The following is a 19,492-nucleotide window of genomic DNA, read 5'->3' on the forward strand; positions in this document are numbered from 1 at the left end:
GACATTGACAGAAGGGCGTAGATGTTAAGTTGTGAAAGTAGAACCGTAGGCTGCCAGGCTGCCAGCAAATAAAATATCCTCAATTTTACGGAATATAGGTATTGAAAATGTCATTGTCGAAAATTGAGTAAGTTTCATCTAATTTTAAATGAACGAGAAAGAATATTAGTAAAAACCATTTATAGGCCATGGAACTTCAAACTTATCATGTTTGTATACGGGCAAATACTATACCTACACTAGCGGCACGCTATGATGGCCGGTTTGACACATTACAATAGTGATGTGGAATGTCAATTTATTCTCGAACAAAAAACAATTAAGTTTTGTTTTTGTACCTGATTAAATAGGTTTAATAAAACAAAAATGTATATGTTTATTTAATTTATTTGAACGAACTGAATATTTGAACGAAAATGAATATACATACTTTATATGCACACAAGAAACATATGAATACAAAAGATACCGAAAAAGGTGCCACAAAAGGCCATAATTAATCAGATTCGTCCATACTACTATTTTCACTGTCGTCACTGCTATCATCACATACATTAATAATTATATGTTCGTTTTCTATAATATTATCTATTTTCACATCTCTTTCATAATCTTCCCTTATTAATTTAACAGTTCTATTCACAACCTTTTCCCAGTCTCCTTTAGTCACATGTTCACAAGCTTCTTCTAATAATTTTAGCATTTTTTTTGTGGTAAATGGGGGTTCTGTATTGTGTCTTGCAGCATATCCCTTAATTTGAGCCCACACCAACTCAATCGCATTATACTCACAATGGTAAGGCGGTAACCGTATAACTCTGTGCCCATGTTCTAATGCTATTTCGTCAATGACGTATCGGATCTTGGTTGGTTTGTTTTCTTTTAAAAGACGTACTAATTCCGCTTTTAACATATTCATGTTTGCATCTACGCCATTTTTACGAAGCCATGCGACGATATCAGCTTTCTTTTGGGATTGGGCAGGTGGCTTGTCAATTTGCATCGAGTGGTATGGGGCGTTGTCCATAATTATAATAGATGGTTCAGGGAGGCTACACAACATTGAGGTAAACCATTCAGTAAACTTTTCTCCATTCATGTCTTCATGATAGTCTCCAGTGGTTTTTGACGCAAAAGCCATGAGAGAACCTTCGACAAACCCGTTGATGGTTCCGGCGTGACAAATTATAAGTCGCGATCCTTTTCCTACAGGAACTTTGGAAGTAGATGCTGCTGTGTCATCGTTCCAAGAACGGCCTACAGTATGGTTAGCATTAAGCCATGTTTCATCCAAGAACACAACATTTTGCCAATTTTTGATTTCTTTCACTTGCCGTAAAAAAGTATACCTTGCCATCGCTATATCAAATCTTTCCATCAATATTTTGCGTTTGTTACATTTTTTGTATCGAAATCCAATGGTCTTCAAAATCTTCGTTAAAGAACTTTCCCCACCGAAGAATAATCCAGCTTCCTTCAGTGAATGCACCAACTTTTTTCTTGTTGGATACTCCTTCTGTAAATAGTAGCCGTAAACATGTCTTCGGATAGCATCGGCATCAAAGCTATCGATGCCTACGACTGGTTTTGCTCGTTTTCTCTTTTTTGGTGTGTGAAGTTTATTTTCTTCTGTGCCAGTCTCGCCATATTTTTTTTTAGTTATCCGTCTAACAGTTCGTTGTCCAATATTAAGCGCATCAGCTACGCGTTCAACCACTGACGTTATAGGTAAAATTGGCCCTCCATTTTGAGCTTCACGATCGAAATAGTTACGAAGGCGTATTAGGAACTCACGTGTCTGACTATTTAGAACAGTTCTCTGCGTACGTTCGGTCATATCGACGAAATCCACAACAAAGGGCTTGAACAGAGTCCAAATTAACGAGCAAGGGTCAACAGTAATGCAGTATCAATATTTGAAATCCAAAGCCAGGTCAAAACTATATCACAATCGCATTGCACTGACAGTTTATACTTTTCGAAGCAACGTCAATTCGAAACTGCTTTGTTTTGCATTGAGCATTGACGCGAGTTTGCCGGAGGTAGTAGTTGTGCTAGCCAGCGATCCTATGTGACGATCGTATTAGATTCCATTTTTAAAAATTTATTGATATTTTTTTGCGATTTCAGAGGTTTGTCCACATAGTGAAAATTGTTCATATTCACAAGTACATTCACCCCTTAAATGGTGCAAACTGATTTTTCTACACTTGTATACATTTAAGAAATCAATTTAATAAATAAATTTTGAGTCCTAAACCTAAAACTACATTCGATAAAATTTATGAATCTCTGCACATCACTATCGTCAATAAAGTAATACAATTATTTCCTTCAAAGTCGTTATCAATTAATACGGAACTTCATGAGCGGACAAACGTCAAACCGGCCATCATAGCGTGCCGCTAGTTTAGTGCTAAATATAGCTATATGATGCAGACACATTAAAGCGCTTTACACACGGTCCATCTTGCTGTACGTCCCGCCAAAGCCATGCACGATGCACGATGCAAAAAGACCGTGAATAGGCTAGACGTACGTTGATAATTTTTATTATTATTAATTGTTTGCTGGATGTGCACGACCAATTTTGCATCCAGCGACAGTGATGCAGAGTGCAGACAGATGATCAGATGATAGACAGTGAATAGCACGGACGTACGTCAGAGTCGTCCTGCATCGTGCATGCTTGATCTTGTATAGACTTGCTGTATAGCAGATTTAACATTTAGAGCTTGTTTCGCAACGTGAGTACCTACTCGTCAGTCAAAATATTCATGATAATATTATTTATTCGAGTATACTCTGCACGTTAATGATAATTTTTTTTCATCCGAAACCTCTTGCTATTTTTTTCTCTATTCTGCTGCTGCCACAGACACATTATAAATAATATAGCTGCTGCTGACAACATCAGAACTCCCATTTTTGGCGTTTTGTTAAAACAGGTGGCATTTTAAATAAATTAAAACACGTCCTCTCATTTAATTCGTTCGATTTATTCTGATCATGCTACATCCAGCACCGCGGCCTTGAGCTGACGTACAGCCGGGATGGATCGTGAATAAAGCGCTTTATGCTGTATCTATTATCACTTATGGATATACATTATAGTGATGTTATATGTACATGGAATGGCTCAAATATTTAAAAGAAATAGTGAATTTCACATTTTATACTTAGCAACACCGCGTATAAGGGGAAAGCGTGACACTTCACAAGATGGCGGCGTTAGTTCCGATTTTGGCCACGCGCCAAAACAGCCTTGTCATGGCCTTGTCGCACTAATGGTGGCGTTACAGTAGCCAGTGAGTAAATTTTAAAAAGAGCGGTAAATTTAAAATCCGTACTAATTTTATAAATGCGAAAGTGTGTCTGTCTGTCTTTCTGTCTGCTAGCTTTTCACGGCTCAACCGTTCAACCGATTTTGACGAAATTTGGTACAGAGGTAGCTTGCAACCCGGGGAAGGACATAGGCTACTTTTTATCCCGGAAAATTTTGGAGTTCCCACAGGATTTAAAAAAATCTAAATCCACGCATACGAAGTCGCGGGCATCAGCTAGTAGAGAAATAAAACTACATACAACATCCTATTCGGCTGTTCAATGTACTACACAGACACTCGATTGCTATATTTGAGACTCCAGCTTACTAAACCTTGTTGAGAGATAGCGATTCAAAGGATAATGTTTCTTTTTAGGGTTATACCTACCCTTATAGGATCACTTTATCGTCTGTGTCTGTCTGTCTGTCTGTATGTCTGTCTGTCTGTCTGTCTGTCTATCTGTCTGTCTGTCAAGAAACCTATAGGGTACCTACTTCCACACCATTCACCACACCTACAACCACAAATTCACGGTTTTCAGATTTTTCCCCGAATGTCTGCTATAAGACCTACCTACCAGCCTTTCATGATTCTAAGTCAACGGGAAGTACCTTGTAGGTTTCTTGACAGACAGATCACAGACAGATAAACAGACAGACAACAAAGTGATCCTTAAAACACTGAGGTTTGTTACTTCAGATTCTCTTAAAATACATATTAAGTATCTACATATTATTCTTGGAGCATAAACAGTGTTTTTAAATATTTGTTTATCTGTTTGTCTGTTTGTGCATGATTTACGCAGAAACTACTGAAATTGAAAGGATTTCGCAATTTTCGCAAAGAACGCAACTTGGCAAACTTATATAGCTGATAACTTTGGGTCACTTATATTAGAGGATAGTTTTTATTCCGAAAACCAAATAGGACAGGGTAGGTAGGCATGAAATGTTTTTGTCGATGTTACTCCGTAGATAGTTGATATACTTAGATATAAGTATTGATTGCATACCGGTAGGGCGATTGTCTAAAACCTGCATCAATCATTATTACAATCTCAATAGTTCTGATTGGCTGAATTGGTGCGATTCTAGTTGCAACAATGCATTGTAGCCAATAGTGAGCGAGCGTTAACCAATCAGAGATGATTGCGATCGTGACATTGTAGCTGTCATTCTCCCGCAATCGCGCAGCGGGTTTATAACCGCCGGAATTGACGTTCAATCAAATAAAGGCAACCTAAGATTTGATTCTTGGGATTGTGGCATTCTGTTTACAATATTAGAATATTTTTAAAAGATAAGTTTATTTATGATAAAATAAAAACAATTTTTCTCGAACTTTTTCGTAGATTATTTTGATACCTCTTACGTAAACTGATGATCAGACTCACAGGATAGGGAATTAGATTATTGACCAAGTAACCTAAGTGTTTAGAAGATTATATTGATAAAGCGCGATCGAAGTGAGGTAAATAGATTTTATAAACCAGGTAAAATCAAGTTAATATGTTGATAAAGTGCGCACGAAGCGAGGTCAATAATTTTGTATCTAAGGCTGGTGCTTTTTATAGTTTGAACAATAACTTTAGCCTAGCATAGCGAGCATTTCCGTACCCAGCAATTGATATTTTGAGTGAGGGGGATTTATCAAGGAATTAACCGTATCCTTTCATGAGATAAAACTTTCATTCGACTTGATGGTATAAATACCTACCTGGTAACGATGCCTGGTAAGTGAAATTTTATCTTTCAATTTGACAGTAAGACAGAATACAACAACAAACCGGAGGGCCAGCGCAGCGAGCGTAATTTTTTTGTTTTGATATAGAATAAAAAGCGAAAGAGAAACGAGCTCAGCCATAACAAAACTTTATGTTTTAAAGCACCTTTTAAAATGAGAAATCTCTATCCGTAGCGTAGGTACTTATATCATAAATACGAAAGTGTGCCTATCTGTCTATCTATCTGTTATCTATACACAGGGCATCTTCTTAACTAAAATTAGGAACTGAGTATTCAGAGATAGCTGGCATCCCGGAAACGGACATAGGCTTTTTATTCCGGAAAATCAAAAGAGTTCGAAGCGAGATCGACATTTATGGTAATGTTTAGAAAAAATCTATATTTATATTATAAATCCAGTCTATCGGTATTCTACAGGATATATTTCGGAGAGTGTGCTGAAGAACTTTTCAACCTGGTTCCTCCTTATCCTATCGTAACCGCAAGACATCGTCAAGGTCAGCACCCGAACATACCTACTTATTATCATCAATATCCTTATGTGTGTTTGTTTGTTGGTTTGTCCTTCAAGTATAGGGACCCATGTTATGAGTTTACAACTATAAAATTAGTAGTAGTGAGTTTTAGATATATTTTATGTTATCGGATTAAGGCACAATAATCTTCAAAACTTGTCTCTTATACTTTTCAATTTTCTTTGATGAAATCGTTTCTTCCTCGATGTAGGTATCATCTTTGTTAATTAATCACGGGTTGAATGCGAATGAATTGATAAATTAGATTCGGTAAAATACTAGTAATTTGTGAGGATGGGTGGAAGTCGGTGGCGGGTCGGCGCGTGGCGGCTTCGGCTAGTCGGTGACGATGGCGCTGGAATTGAAGCCGCGCTCCTAGGCTCGATCGATAGGTGGGTGCGGCGCTGCAGTCGCTCTTCGGTAAGGTACGCTAGCCGCCAGCCTTTCTACACTTTGCCACTGAGGCGATCGCTCACGCTACGACTACACGCGACGATGCGCGGTGACCGCGCCGCTCGTGACACGCGACACAATAAGGACCATGAAAACTTAAAGTCGTCGCTCAAAAAGGGGACGAAGACTAAAAAGCACAGGGTAGTCTTCGACGAGAGCGCGAATGAATTTTTCGAGGCAGATTACATTATTGTTGTTCGAGATGAATGCGGGTACTCCGATGAGGGAGAGACCGAGGAGTGCTCGGGGTGCGGAGCCTGCGAGCGGTTCCAGGAGCCGGAGCCTGGTGCGCTCAGCCCTCCGGAGGGCTACAAGGATTTGGGGCTTTTCAATCGGGATGGGACTTTGCGAGAGCAAGCGTGGTGGGACGCAGGTGACGTGATGCTGGTGGGGGAGCGATCGGGCACGGTGTTCACGCCGCAGCACCTGCAGCTGCTGCGCCGGCTGCAGCGTGAGAGGATGCTGCGGTCGGCGGTCTGTGCCGATTGCGACGCACACCCCACGATCCGCCAGCCACTCGGTGAGTCACCTACGTCCTTGCCGAGGACAGACGCCGTACAGTCGGCCTTGCTCTCCTTTATGTATCATATTTCTCATTCATTACGACTGTTTTTGAAACCGAGCTAGGTATTCTATTCACACTGCAGGTATTCACGGTTTCATTCCGTAGCTGATGAATGAAACCTTAGGATTCCAATAATCCGCCCTGAAAAATCCCTTTGTTTACGATATCGACGTATTTTATTTTTATTAGATTTAAATTAAATCTAATTAATATTTCTTAAAGGAGAAATGGATTGATAACAATTAATTGATCAAAGGAACAAGTGCTACTGCGATTGCTAATTCACATTTGCTATGCGAAATTGATTTATGAAATAGATATTATTATGATGGCTACAGCGAAAACTAGCAATGTGTACATTTAATGATGATTAACGTCATTTTAATTGCTCCAAATTAACAGTTATCAAAATAAGTGACGTCAGGTGGCATGTTGTTAAATACCGGCAACCATCGGGGATTATCTATTTCTAAACCACAACACTGCAACTTTTTAAACGCAAATAATTTTTGAACCATACATATTAAAAAGATTCATAACGAACATCGTATCTTCTTCTATAATATAAAAATGAATCACTAAATGAGTTGCTCATCGCAAATCTCGAGAACAGCTGAACCGATTTCGCTTATTCTTTTTTTATAATATTCCTTCAAGTACGAGGATGGTTCTTACGGAGAGAAAAATTTAATTCAACCTCCCCCTCAATTTTCTAAACTCCAGCCGAGCGAAGCCAGGGCGCATCAGCTAGCAGGAAATAGAAAATTATTCCTTAGGAATGTACGTAGCAGGTGATTTTTGCACAATAAAAGTGCGAAGGCTCTTCCAAGGTCTGTAAATGTGTCTCTATAACAAGAAAATGTCAGTGATTACGTTTTCCATGATACAATATTATGTAGATGAATGTATAGGTATGCTGATTCCCGCATAAATGATCGATGGTTATTTAAATACACAAATGTAAAGTACCTAAGAAAATGCGCTATCCTGAATTGCAAATAATTGCAAAAAACCTCAGGCTCGCGCACCAAGGGATAATTCAAAAACTATGATGCATAAAAATAAATAAAAATCTGTTTTAGGATACGCAAGTGAAGACCTTTCATATTATGATACCCCACTTTATATAGTTATCTAACTTTGAAAATTTAAAATACTAACTATTAGTTTATGACCACTATTTAATTTTTTGTGTGATGTAACCACAAATTCACGGTTTTCAGATTTTTCCCCGAATGTCTGCTATAAGATCTGCCTATCTGCCAAATTTCATGATTTTAGGTCAACGGGAAGTACCCTGTAGGTTTCTTGACAGACCGACAGACGGACAGACAGAGTGGTAAGGGTTCCTTTTTCCTGAAAAGCGTAAAAAGCTGACACCTACCCTATGAAAGAACCTTTGTTTCAAATTTCAAGTTAAAATAACAATAATTAAAACTTTTCTTTACAAACTTTTCCCCTCCTATTTTACTACACTGAGGGGGGATTTTCCAAAATGACATACCTATACATGTATTTATTATTTAAAGTTAATAACCTAAATGTTGATTTTCGCGTCTCTAACTTCAAAAACATTGGACTTTCATACAACCTTCGACCGATGGTAATAGCACGGTAATGTTTATGATAATATTACCGTGGTAATAGTATTCTGGTCAACAAAAGCACGGTAATATTATTATAACATTACCGTGACAAAAGTAAGATGAGTAGTACCTATCCTCATTTTTTAAGCTATGTACCTATGTATACTAAAACAAATATGTCAAGACAAATCCAAAGAGCCTAAACACGATGTAGTTATGATAGGTAGGGTACTTGAGAAATCCCTATGACCATCTCCTGGTTCCATAATTTCACCTCAATCTAATCTGCTTGGGGGAACTGGTCTGAAATTCAGTTGCAAGATTTGAAAACTGACTAACGGTTAAAGTTAATTAATAAAGGCTTGTAAAAGTTTGTTATTAAAAACTACTTATCTAAGAAACATATTTAAAAGGATGTCTCTCGAGCGAGATTGTATAAGCCATTTTTTCTTTTTATGTTCAGGAGATACTTATCCTGTTTTTATTTTATTTTAATATGTGTCTGTGAAGCGGTAACAAGTCAACTTTTAGCTTTTATGGTTTACTAGCTGATGCCCGCGAATTCGTCCGCGTGGAATTAGGTTTTTTAAAAATCCCGTGGGAACTATTTGATTTTCCTGGATAAGCCTATGTCACTCTCCAGGTCTTTATCTATACCCATACAAAAAATCACGTCAATCCGTTGCACCGTTGCGACGTGATTGAAGGGCAAACTAACAAACCAACAAACAAACACACTTTCGCATTTATAATAAGGGTACTGATTTTAAAACGGCTGAGATTCGACCAGTCGTCTCAAAACATAACTGTTATTTTGTATTTCATGCCCTATCCAGCGAAGGTACTATGTAATAGTCTGACTTCGGTAATTCGCAGAGAACCATAAATAAATCACGAGTATTGTACTTGTACCTAATTACTACGAAATGCGCTATTTGGTCATAGATGAACGGAATTTCACTTGTGCTTAGCTGAGCGATGCTTACGAAAATGGCGATGCTGACGTCAGACGTAGGTACACACAAAACTATTTTGATCTACGTAATTGAATAGTGTTCGACTAATTACGATAAAAACGAGAATTGATTAATTCGGGTTGTGCGATTGATCAAATCAGTTTAGAGTGTAAACCGTGTAGCTTATTGATTTCTAAGTACGTATAAATACGCGACAGGTTGAAATGGCAATCGGGGAGAAAACGCCCCGCACACTCGCACAGTCCCCCGCGCTAACCCGGTGCGGGCGAGCGCGGGTGACGTGCCATCTCAACTTGTCGTGGACTATACCTACACTTATATAGCTCGAACTTCATACTTTTCTTCATTACATATTCAGGTTTAGAAAATCTATACTTAATTATAATATAAATGCGAAAGTGTGTCTGTCTCGGAATCTGGTACCTAACTTAATTACTCACACAATACACTGTTCTCACAAACAACACCTCTCGTTAAGTTACAATTTGAACCCCCCTGAGGTAATATATCAGATAGGTCTTGTCATACCCGACCTCTTATCACATGGTTAAGGAACAGCGACAAGCTGTCACCGAGAAAATGTCTGCTTGGGCCCCAGATCTGGCTTTTCTTTTTGTGGGTGAGACCTTGAGCCAAAACATCTGGAGCAAGCAACAAAACACATGCAAGCTTTTCACGGTCTATCCGTCTATATCCATGCAAAAATTCACGTCAATCCGTTGCTCCGTTGTGACGTGATTGAAGGACAAACAAACAAACCAATAAACGAACAAACAAACACACTTTCGCATTTATAATATGGGTAGTGTTAGATATGTAATTTAATTTGTGATAATTTCTTATCTATATTCTTTCTGAGGAAAGCGTTCAGTTGGGTATTATGGTCTCGTCTGAAGTCTAGTGAGTCAACGAACTTTTATGCGTAAGGTGACCGTGTGACAGGGCATTGCACTTGCTATATCCTACGTTGAGATTTTAACTTATCATCATCATGATCAACCCTTCGCCGGCTCACTAATGGAGTACGGGTCTCCTCTCAGAATGAGAAGGGGTTTAGTCTAACTGGCCAAGTGTGGATTGGCAGACTTCACACACCTTTGAAAACATTATGAAGAACTCTCATTTATGCAGCTTTTTACACAATATTTTCCTTTACCGTTAAAGCTCATGATTAGGTATGTATTGAACATTATTATGCACTTAAATAACTTTTTTATAACGGTAAAGGTAAAAATCAAACTAAATACTTACATTTTTGACTTTTGCGTTATTATTAGATTCCGAGCCTATATAATTATATTACACCTTATAAATTTAGGTATACAATGATGGCATCATGACATGAAGCCAATACCCAGATTCCTTTTCGGATAATGCTAGAAGCCTGGTATGATCTCTGTCACTTGTAAGATTTTGGAACAAATTCGAATGTGTCAGCTGAACCAATGGCAAATCCCAAACTTTTTGTATAAGTAGTAAGTTCCTTCGGGATGTCGACATTGGGACATTTGACCTTCCAACTCTCTAGGGCCTCTGTTGCATAGGTCAATGATACTGAATTTGATTTGAAAATTTGAGAGCTAAGCTCTCTTATACTATGCATAGAGGACAGAAAAACCGGAAGAGCTACACTGGAAATTGTTCTTAATATATAGGTTAATAATATACATATATAATATTACATGTACCTATATGTACCATAATAAAAAAATTAGGTTTTTGTCTTTTAATGGAAGCACTGGAATTAAAATAGGTTATCATTTTTATGCCCGCCATTGTACATCGTTTAGCATTTAGCTTTGCAAATCCTCGCCCTGTTTCTTTTATTATGCGATGAAAAACCGAGTTCCACATAAATAAACTACGAGCAAGCTTTTATACGTACTGAAAATGGTGTACATACTGGACCTCTGGTAATTTACATTTAATACAGTAATTTACGCTGGACCTGTGAATGCCGACCTGTTTTTGAGGCAACAATCAGCAGCAGTGTGCGACATGTGAGCGTACTTGAAACTAATTAATCATTGTTCGTAATGAGAATCTCAACGTGAAGACCATTTGACACAAAGTGTCTAATTCCTGGCACGCTCGGTGGGGCGCTTCGAAAAGGCACAAAAAATAATGGCATTTTGTATGGCACACCTCTTTCAGCGTACTTGTAGTCCGTTGCAGTATTTACACATAATGAAATGGACTAAAAGCAAAACTATACCTAAGTTACATTTTTATTGTTTTTGTTTTACAAGCCGGTAGAGTCTTGAGTCTTGACAGAGTGAACTTGGGGGTAAACGAAAAGACTCGATCATGCTCGCATAGTTTGATGATATAATATTGATTCAACTGCCTTACTCACAATAATTACTTAACAAAAAAAGACTTATTATTAATTATTAAATTGGATTGAATATTACTAATAATGTCCGCGAATCCTTTCGGTTGAATTTAGGCAACGTTGGCAGTACAACTTTTAACTGTAAAGTATAGGTACTACTTAGCAATTGTGCATTGTAGAGTCAACATCTCATGAATACCTACTCGACGGCTCCTGAATACTTCAGTACAATTTTTTTCTCTCGGTTTTTAAGGCAGTCAGAATGAAACGTTCATGGAATGTATTTTAGATGGTATGTGGTCTCAGATGAATAAGAATAATTCATCTAAGGTATGTGGTGTTGCGTGGGGTGGTGTGTAGTCCATAGTCCTAGCTTGGTTGCTTGCTTTTCTTCTATGTAGTGGCGGGAGGGCGGGAGGGAGAGCTGCAGGTTCTATATGTGGCTGAGCGAGATTGTTGTTTCTTGTGCATTATGGACTTCCAGAACCATCTGCTACTGTTCGATACCGACGAATACGTCATGTCGTAGGTGTTTGTTAGTTTGTGATTTAGTTATATTAATCTGATTGTAAAACTCTGTTGTTAGTAGAAACACTCTACATAATTTTCAGATTTTCTAATTATTTTAGGTGTAGGCATGCGTGTAAGAACACACATGATATTACGAGTTTACATACACATGTTGTTCTAATTTCAGTATTTGAATATTATAATAATTCAAACTTGGCAACTAAGCAGTATAATTTTTCAGCATTTCAACCTTGAGTTTAGATTAGTTGCATCCTCGCTGCGACTCTATTAGATACCTACTGGGACGTGCAACCATAATAATAAATTTTATAATTGAAAATATGATAGACTTATAATATCAGACATAGTTACAACTAGCTGATGCCCACGACTTCGTCCTCGTGGATTTAGGTTTTTAAAAGTCCCGTGGGACTCTTTGATTTTCCGGGATAAAAAGTAGCCTATGTCCTTCCCCGGGATGCAAGCTGTCTCTGTACCAAATTTAGTCAAAATCGGTTAAACGGATGGGCCGTGAAGGGCTAGCAGACAGACAGACACACCTTCGCATTTACAATATTAGTATGGATATGGATTATTGCCTGTCTATCCATGGAAAGAAGTAAGTAACAGGGCTCTCTCTGTTCCGTAATCCCATACCAATGAGAGAGCAACTTCGTCCGCGTGGACTAAACAAAGTTCGAACCCCTATTTCACCCCTTTAGGGGTTGAATTTTCAAAATTCCTTTTTTTTAATTTTTTTTTATTCATTTTAACACTAGCTAATAGCTATCTACAGGCCAAATTTTAGCAAAATCCGTCCAGTAGTTTGAGCTGTGCGTCGATAGATCAGTCAGTCAGCCAGTCAGTCAGTTACCTTTTCCTTTTATATATTTAGATACCGTAACAGATAGAGCCCTATACTAAATTATTTCTGTTAGTACATACTACCAATTACTATTCACAACGGTTATCGTGATTCGGAAATAAAGTTCAGACATGCTACAACATCAAAATATAACCGTGAAATGTAGGGCACGTCTCTGTTGGACTGAATATAACATTGTTTTGAGAGCGCCTTCATTTTCTGAAGTGTCATTTGGATGATTTTTTTTAATGTAACACTTAGTTCTCGACTGCAATCTCGAATTGTTTGTTACTGATGGTAAAAATAAATTATTGATGATGCAGCCTAAGTCTAACCTAGCGTAGGTTAGCGCATAATATAATTATGTGTCATTGGTGTCATGGTACCGGGACTTTGTTATCGTAAGTAGGCTTGAAAAAAAAAATATAAATAGTGAAAAACGAACAGGCGGGCTACCTGATGTTAAGTGATTACAGAATGTTATATCAAACTTAAGAAAGAGATTTCGGCTTCGTAGAGCGGTCACTCAATCATTCATACAGCTACGTTACGTTTTTTCGGTCTCAACGACAGAGACAGCGCTCTACGAAGCCGTTATCTCTTTCTAAAGTACGACGTGCATTATTTCCTACCGGGTAGGTACTGTACCGTCGTACGTCGCCAGCTTTTCCGAAATATGTGTTGGTGCAAGATTTTTTCTTTTTTTTATTTTCACATTTTTATTGGCTCCATGTATTAAAATATGCTATACCTACCTGGTTAAAAACCTACTGTATACTAAGCTATTACACTGATCGGGAGCAATTTACTCCTATCCGTTGAGGATAGGAGTAAATTGCTCCCGATCTGCGTGTTGTGTACGTCTGCCCCAGAAAGGGGAGAAAGACCAATCAGGGACAAGGACAGGAAAGAAAGAATTTGTAGGGAGTCAAGAAGGCGCCCCGGGAAAGAGCCACCGAGCAAGTACCGAACGGGCGCCCTCCCGCGTTTCGGCCCATATAACCGCGAGGTTGGTGGGGCCATGGGAGGTGGTAGGTTATCCGTTGAGGAGTTCCATTATCTATCTTCGAAGATATTCATCACATCTTCTCCAAATTTATTTGAAACTACCTGGAAAGTATACCCTTTTAAACAAAAAAGAATTTTCCAAATCGGTTCAGTCATCATCGAGTGATCGGAGAACATACATAAAACATTAAAAAATCCGACGAATCGAGGACCTCCTCCTTTTTTGAAGTCGGTTAAAAACTTAGGTGTCACTTCCAAGTTGTTTTATTTTATCTCACTTAAAATGTTTTTGAAGATGGCAAATCACTTTATTTGCTTTGTCGATTCTAATCATATTCTAAATACATTACCTAAATGTCTTTTTAAATGTCTTTAAAATTAAAGATTACCAAAAAAACGAGCAGTGTTTGGCTGAATGCACGAGTATTCGTACTTTTATTGCTAAGATAAAGGGCCTTGACGTTTACAACGCAAAGTTTTAGTGGTCTAACCTTCTAGTATGCAACTGGTTCTTATTGGATTTAATAGTATCGATAGTTAGTTGCGTTAATTAAATTGTGGCATCGCATCGGTTCAGCGAAAATCGATTACTACCACGCTTGCTTCGTGATAAACTAACCACATAATCGAATATTGTGTTGATTCTGTCTACTAGGACGTACTCGTTAATTCTTATTAGAGACATTGCTTACTAGAGATTTAAATTTACAATCACACAAAAAGGTCAGAAAAATCGTTAAAACTATGGTCAATATGGATTTTAACTGTAGCGACTAGAGAGGTAATATGTATTATTAAACGATATCAAAAAATAAGGTTTCGTATTCGATCGGTATAGGTGGGTATGGTAAAATAACCTATTTAGATGTTTTTTTACTCACATAATCAACATCGTTTCAGGAATGTTTTAGTTTATCTAGTTTAATGTTATTTTGTAGCACTATCTAGTTTTTGTTTTATTTTGTGGCTGAAATTTTTTGACCCAATTTTTAAGGTACCTGCCTAGGTAATAAACCTTCTCTCCTCTCTTAATCTAGTGTGCGACTCGCAGGTCTGACTTGCACTTGGCCGGGTCTTTTTGAGATTTAGGTTTCAGCCAACCAGTGAAAAGTCCTTGGTCATAAAAAATAAAAGAAAGAATAATTTGAATCGGGATTTTGATAACAAACGTTAGATATTGCAGTTTGTAAAATACTTAACAACCGCTTTAGGTACACTCGCTAAGCTCCGACAAGTTAGCTAAATGACCGTAATTAAAGTTTATGTTCAAATAAGCAGTTTAGGTACACAACAGTTTCTCTGTCGCAAAATTACATTGTAACGTAGTTACGCTAGCACGTTGCGTTCAGAATAGATAGGTATTCTTAGTGTTATATAGGTACATTATGAGTTGACTGTGCGATGAAAAATTAACTTCAGTTAGATATTTATTTTCATAAACTCAAACTCAAATTATTTATCTAAATATATAAAAGGAAAAGGTGACTGACTGACTGACTGATCTATCAACGCACAGCTCAAACTACTGCACGGATCGGGCTGAAATTTGGCATGCAGATAGCTATTGTGACGTAGGCATCCACTAAGAAAGGGTTTTTGAAAATTCAACCCTTATGGGGGTGAAATAGGGGTTTGAAATTTGTGTAGTCCGCGCGGACAAAGTCGCGAGTATAAGCTAGTTCAGAATAAGTAAAATTTTACGCTTACTGATAGTCAAAATCATGGCAACCCCCTGCCAGACACCCTTAAAGTTTAAAAGTTTAAAGGTGTCTGGCAGGGGTGGTTGCCACTATACTAAGTGTGTAGCAATGCATGACGTGATTGGTAATAATTTGCTAAAGAAAATTAAAAAAAAAGCTAGACTTTGTACTTTGACGTAAGATTTCTTACACCTTTATTATCTGTTTTCTCCCAAAGCCACCATGTTCCAAACAAACGTTCCTCCCAGTGTTGGGGACAATACGCAGAGAAAATTTTAGCTTCTATGAAATAACGAAGGACTAGCACGCGCTGGCGCTCTCTCATAACTTTTTTGTTGAATTTACGTGCCCACTGCAGAAAATTGGGTAAATCCTGTCTCAGATTTAAATATTCAATTAAATGTCAAAGAATTTCCTCTTCAGTAATTATATGACAATGCAAACATACTTCGATACGTTAATAGTATCATAACTCTATAGATAACAGAGTTTTCAACACGTTTTTATGTAAATGTTCGGTCAATGCAAACTCGCGTAAATAATAAAGGCTCACAGCCAACGATTTCTGTATAGCTAACACCTTCTTTTTCCATATTACTTCAGAGACTCGAGGTGAGGAAATAGTGTTTGCTTGTTGACTGGGAGCTCCATTTTGTTTTAGTATCCATACCTGGGCGACTCGAGTAGGTACTTGAAACAAATAAGTCTTCAATATTACTCACTGAAATATCAAACCGGGATATTCTTTATTTGTATAAAAATAGGTACAAATAAAAATAAATTCGGAATCCGTTTCGTAATAACATAATCTCCAGACCGTGCATTTAAACCTGAAGTTACTTTTAACAAAGCTGTTCCTGCCAGTGACTGCTAAATAAAGCAGTATATATATATATAATATAGTTTCAACGATATTAACTCCGGATTATATTCGTTGATTAAACCTTAAATTAGTAAAACTCTCAATAGTAGGTACAGTCATTTGGTGCTCAAAAAGGAGTTCTCCTGGAAAGTTTTCCGGGAGGTTTGAAAATTGGTGATGATAGATTTCGACGTGTTCTTTCCAAATTTTCCTTTTGCCACTTGTATCTTTGCGGCTCACGCCACCATCTTGGAAAACTTGCATCCAAAAACAGTTTTTGAACGATCACTTCTTTTCTACTCATTTTACGATTAAAATGGTTAGGTGATAAATTAAACAAGAGATGATTTCCTACAATTTATTACGAGTGGCGCGGTTTTTTTTCGTCCTCAGTAGGCGGTAATCACCTTCGATTTGGCCATCAGTTTGTTCAGAGTAAATTGACACTCTTCAGAATTCTGCTCGATAAAAGTAAATATACTGCATTGCAGTTTTGATTTCGTTTGCATACGACCTTTTTTTAGGGTTCCGTAACCAAATGATGCCAACGGGACCTTATTACGAAGGTTCCGCCCGTCCGTCCGTCCGCCTTTTTGTCTGTCAGCGGGCTGTATCTCGTGAATCGTAATATGTAGAATGTTACATTCATAATATATTCATTCAGTTAGATATATTAAGTATTCTATTGAAATGGAATGTAAACACATTATATGACTAGTAAAATTGGGTCAACGCGTGCCGAGCCTACTGGCGAGACGGTTAAAATAAGCAGTGCGGGATAAAACACGTGATCGATTTTTCCCAGGCTGGTTGGTATTTTGCCCCTCTTTGAGCCCTCCGAATCACTACGTAGAACGTGTAAAATATTATCGGCCAGCTGCATTGGTCTGTTTAAAGCATTTATCTCAAAGAATGGTATAATATTTTACTTTATTTTACGTTTTTACAATTTTTAGATCTCTTGAACAAAGTCAAGCACGTCAATTTAATCGACACAGAGACAGAGCGGAACAACTTTTCAGGAGAAGCCCAAAAACAAATTGAAAACGCTATCGCTGTACCAAATTTCGTCAAAATTGGTTGAACGGTTGAGCCGTGAAAAGCTAGCAGACAGACAGACAGACAGACACACTTTCGCATTTATAATAGGTGTTAGTATGGATTTATTTGAAACATATTTGAGAGCAAAGAAAACGTAGGTCGTAAATGATATTTTTTTTTAGCCAATATCATGCAATATCGGATTGTCTAGTAAATATTTTACCCTACATTCTATTTCATTCAAAGATTGAATAGAAACTGTACTTAACTGAAAATAATACTGCACGGTTTTAATCCTTCGCTCAAAATGCAAAATTGAAGCAAACATTGTGAATTTTACTTCCACTGTACATTTCTAGTATCATCATAACTTCTCACTTTATAAAAGCGTAATAAGTAGGTACCTAGTATGAAAACTCTTACTTATTTTCTAAGAAGAAATAGAGCAGTAGTACTTATGCGTAGCATTTAAGCGTATTGTGTTAAAAACGTATTGAAAATGGATAAATGAAAGATATTGCACAAGTGTTCCATATTAAAAAACCTTACTGTGGTCTGTGAATCAAAGTTTCTGGCCTCCACTACATTGTTTTTTTTATGCTGTCATCTACCTTGTGCTACTCCCATAGGAAACATAATATCATTTATGAAAAAAAAAAAAAAAATTTAAAAAAATATCCACCCACTTAGATGCAGACGACGCCAAACAATTTTTTGAAACATACATACATACACCCGAAAATCATTACTTTCCTTTTGGTGCAGTTAGGAAATAAGGCGGTTTCCTAATTTGCAGTTATAAATAGATAGGTACTTAGTTCGATTACAAAGCTACACTAATAGTGATAGTACCTACTTACCTACGTACTTTGAATTAGTAACTCTCTGACGTAAATCAATTCGATCGCTGAGAAGTTCATTAATTCAGTAATTGATACGTTTACAGCCATAATGTTATGTTCAAAGTTAAAATGGAAAATTGAGTGCAACCTGTTCTTTCTGTTCCGTGAGTGCAACAGTAATACCGCAGATTAAAAACAATAAAAGGAAATACGAGAAAACTGCTCATGCTTATATTACTTTTTAATTAGAAAAGTTTTATGCTTGTAGTTCTGAAATAAACCGCTTAATAAACACTGGTTTCTTTGCAAAAATATACTGAAGTTTGTTTTCTGAATTTCCATATATTATATTTTTTATAATATTTAAGTGTTTTACCTATACTTCAAGGAAATTTCTAAATAATTTTAAATACATATAAAAATTATTATTATTATTAAATTTGTGGTGAGAGCGATCCCAGGAGACGCGGGTTCGATTCCTGCCGGACCGCAATTTTTGATATGTATTTAGAAATTTCCATATATTAAATTTGCACTAAGTACCTATGGCAAGTATTTTTTTAACTAACATGGGTAGTTTAGATACATGAACATTTCTACTCAGAGTGACTAAACCAAACATTTTGTAATAGAGACCCATACAAAAGGTTTGGGTTGAATCACCCTTATTCACCTAAAAATAACGTTCCAATTTATAAACTGGTAGGTAGTCTGGTAGCTCTACTTACAATTTTTTTTACTGTGTAACAGAATGAAACTGGAAAACCTACCCAAAATTTCATAGCAATAGCTTCTGTATTCTATATAATTGAATTGTTGGTTCGAGAGTTACCGTTGTATCGGAGGAAATCCGCTGGATTATCTCGTGAAACTACACCAACGTTTGATAGCGGAATATCTGTGGTTCCGTTTGATTTAAAGGTAGAAATGGAAATAAGTTACGTTTCACAAATGTAATTTTTTTGACTTCTTTTATTTTTTAGGGTTCCATACATCAAAATATGAAACCCTAACAGAATCACTTGTGTTTGTCTGTCTGTTCATATGTCATTGCTAATTATAGCTCCGAATCTACTGGACCGCTTTAATTTAAATTGTAGGGACCGGCCTGGCTGTCCAGCGCGGAAATGCAGCCAGTATACTTGGCACCATTCCACGGGGG

General features: G+C 37.3%; 1 protein-coding gene and 1 long non-coding RNA gene across 4 annotated transcripts in view; one reads left to right on the forward strand and one right to left on the reverse strand.

The window, feature by feature from the left end:
• LOC138404586 (uncharacterized) overlaps window positions 1-2,411 on the reverse strand; it is a 172,165-nt gene extending 169,754 nt beyond the window's left edge. The window contains exon 1 of the long non-coding RNA XR_011238479.1: window positions 235-2,411. This is a non-coding gene — a long non-coding RNA (uncharacterized lncRNA). The remainder of the gene's footprint in view (window positions 1-234) is intronic.
• Window positions 2,412-6,055: 3,644 nt separating this feature from the next.
• LOC117995698 (uncharacterized) overlaps window positions 6,056-19,492 on the forward strand; it is an 85,391-nt gene continuing 71,954 nt past the window's right edge. For all 3 annotated transcript variants that reach the window (XM_034983688.2, XM_069509044.1, XM_069509045.1), the window contains exon 1: window positions 6,056-6,559. In XM_034983688.2, coding sequence (XP_034839579.2) covers window positions 6,082-6,559 — 478 coding nt within the window. In that variant the 5' untranslated portion in view covers window positions 6,056-6,081. The remainder of the gene's footprint in view (window positions 6,560-19,492) is intronic.

Source organism: Maniola hyperantus, chromosome Z (genome assembly GCF_902806685.2).
Source record: "Maniola hyperantus chromosome Z, iAphHyp1.2, whole genome shotgun sequence".
Taxonomy (NCBI): Eukaryota; Metazoa; Arthropoda; class Insecta; order Lepidoptera; family Nymphalidae; genus Maniola; species Maniola hyperantus.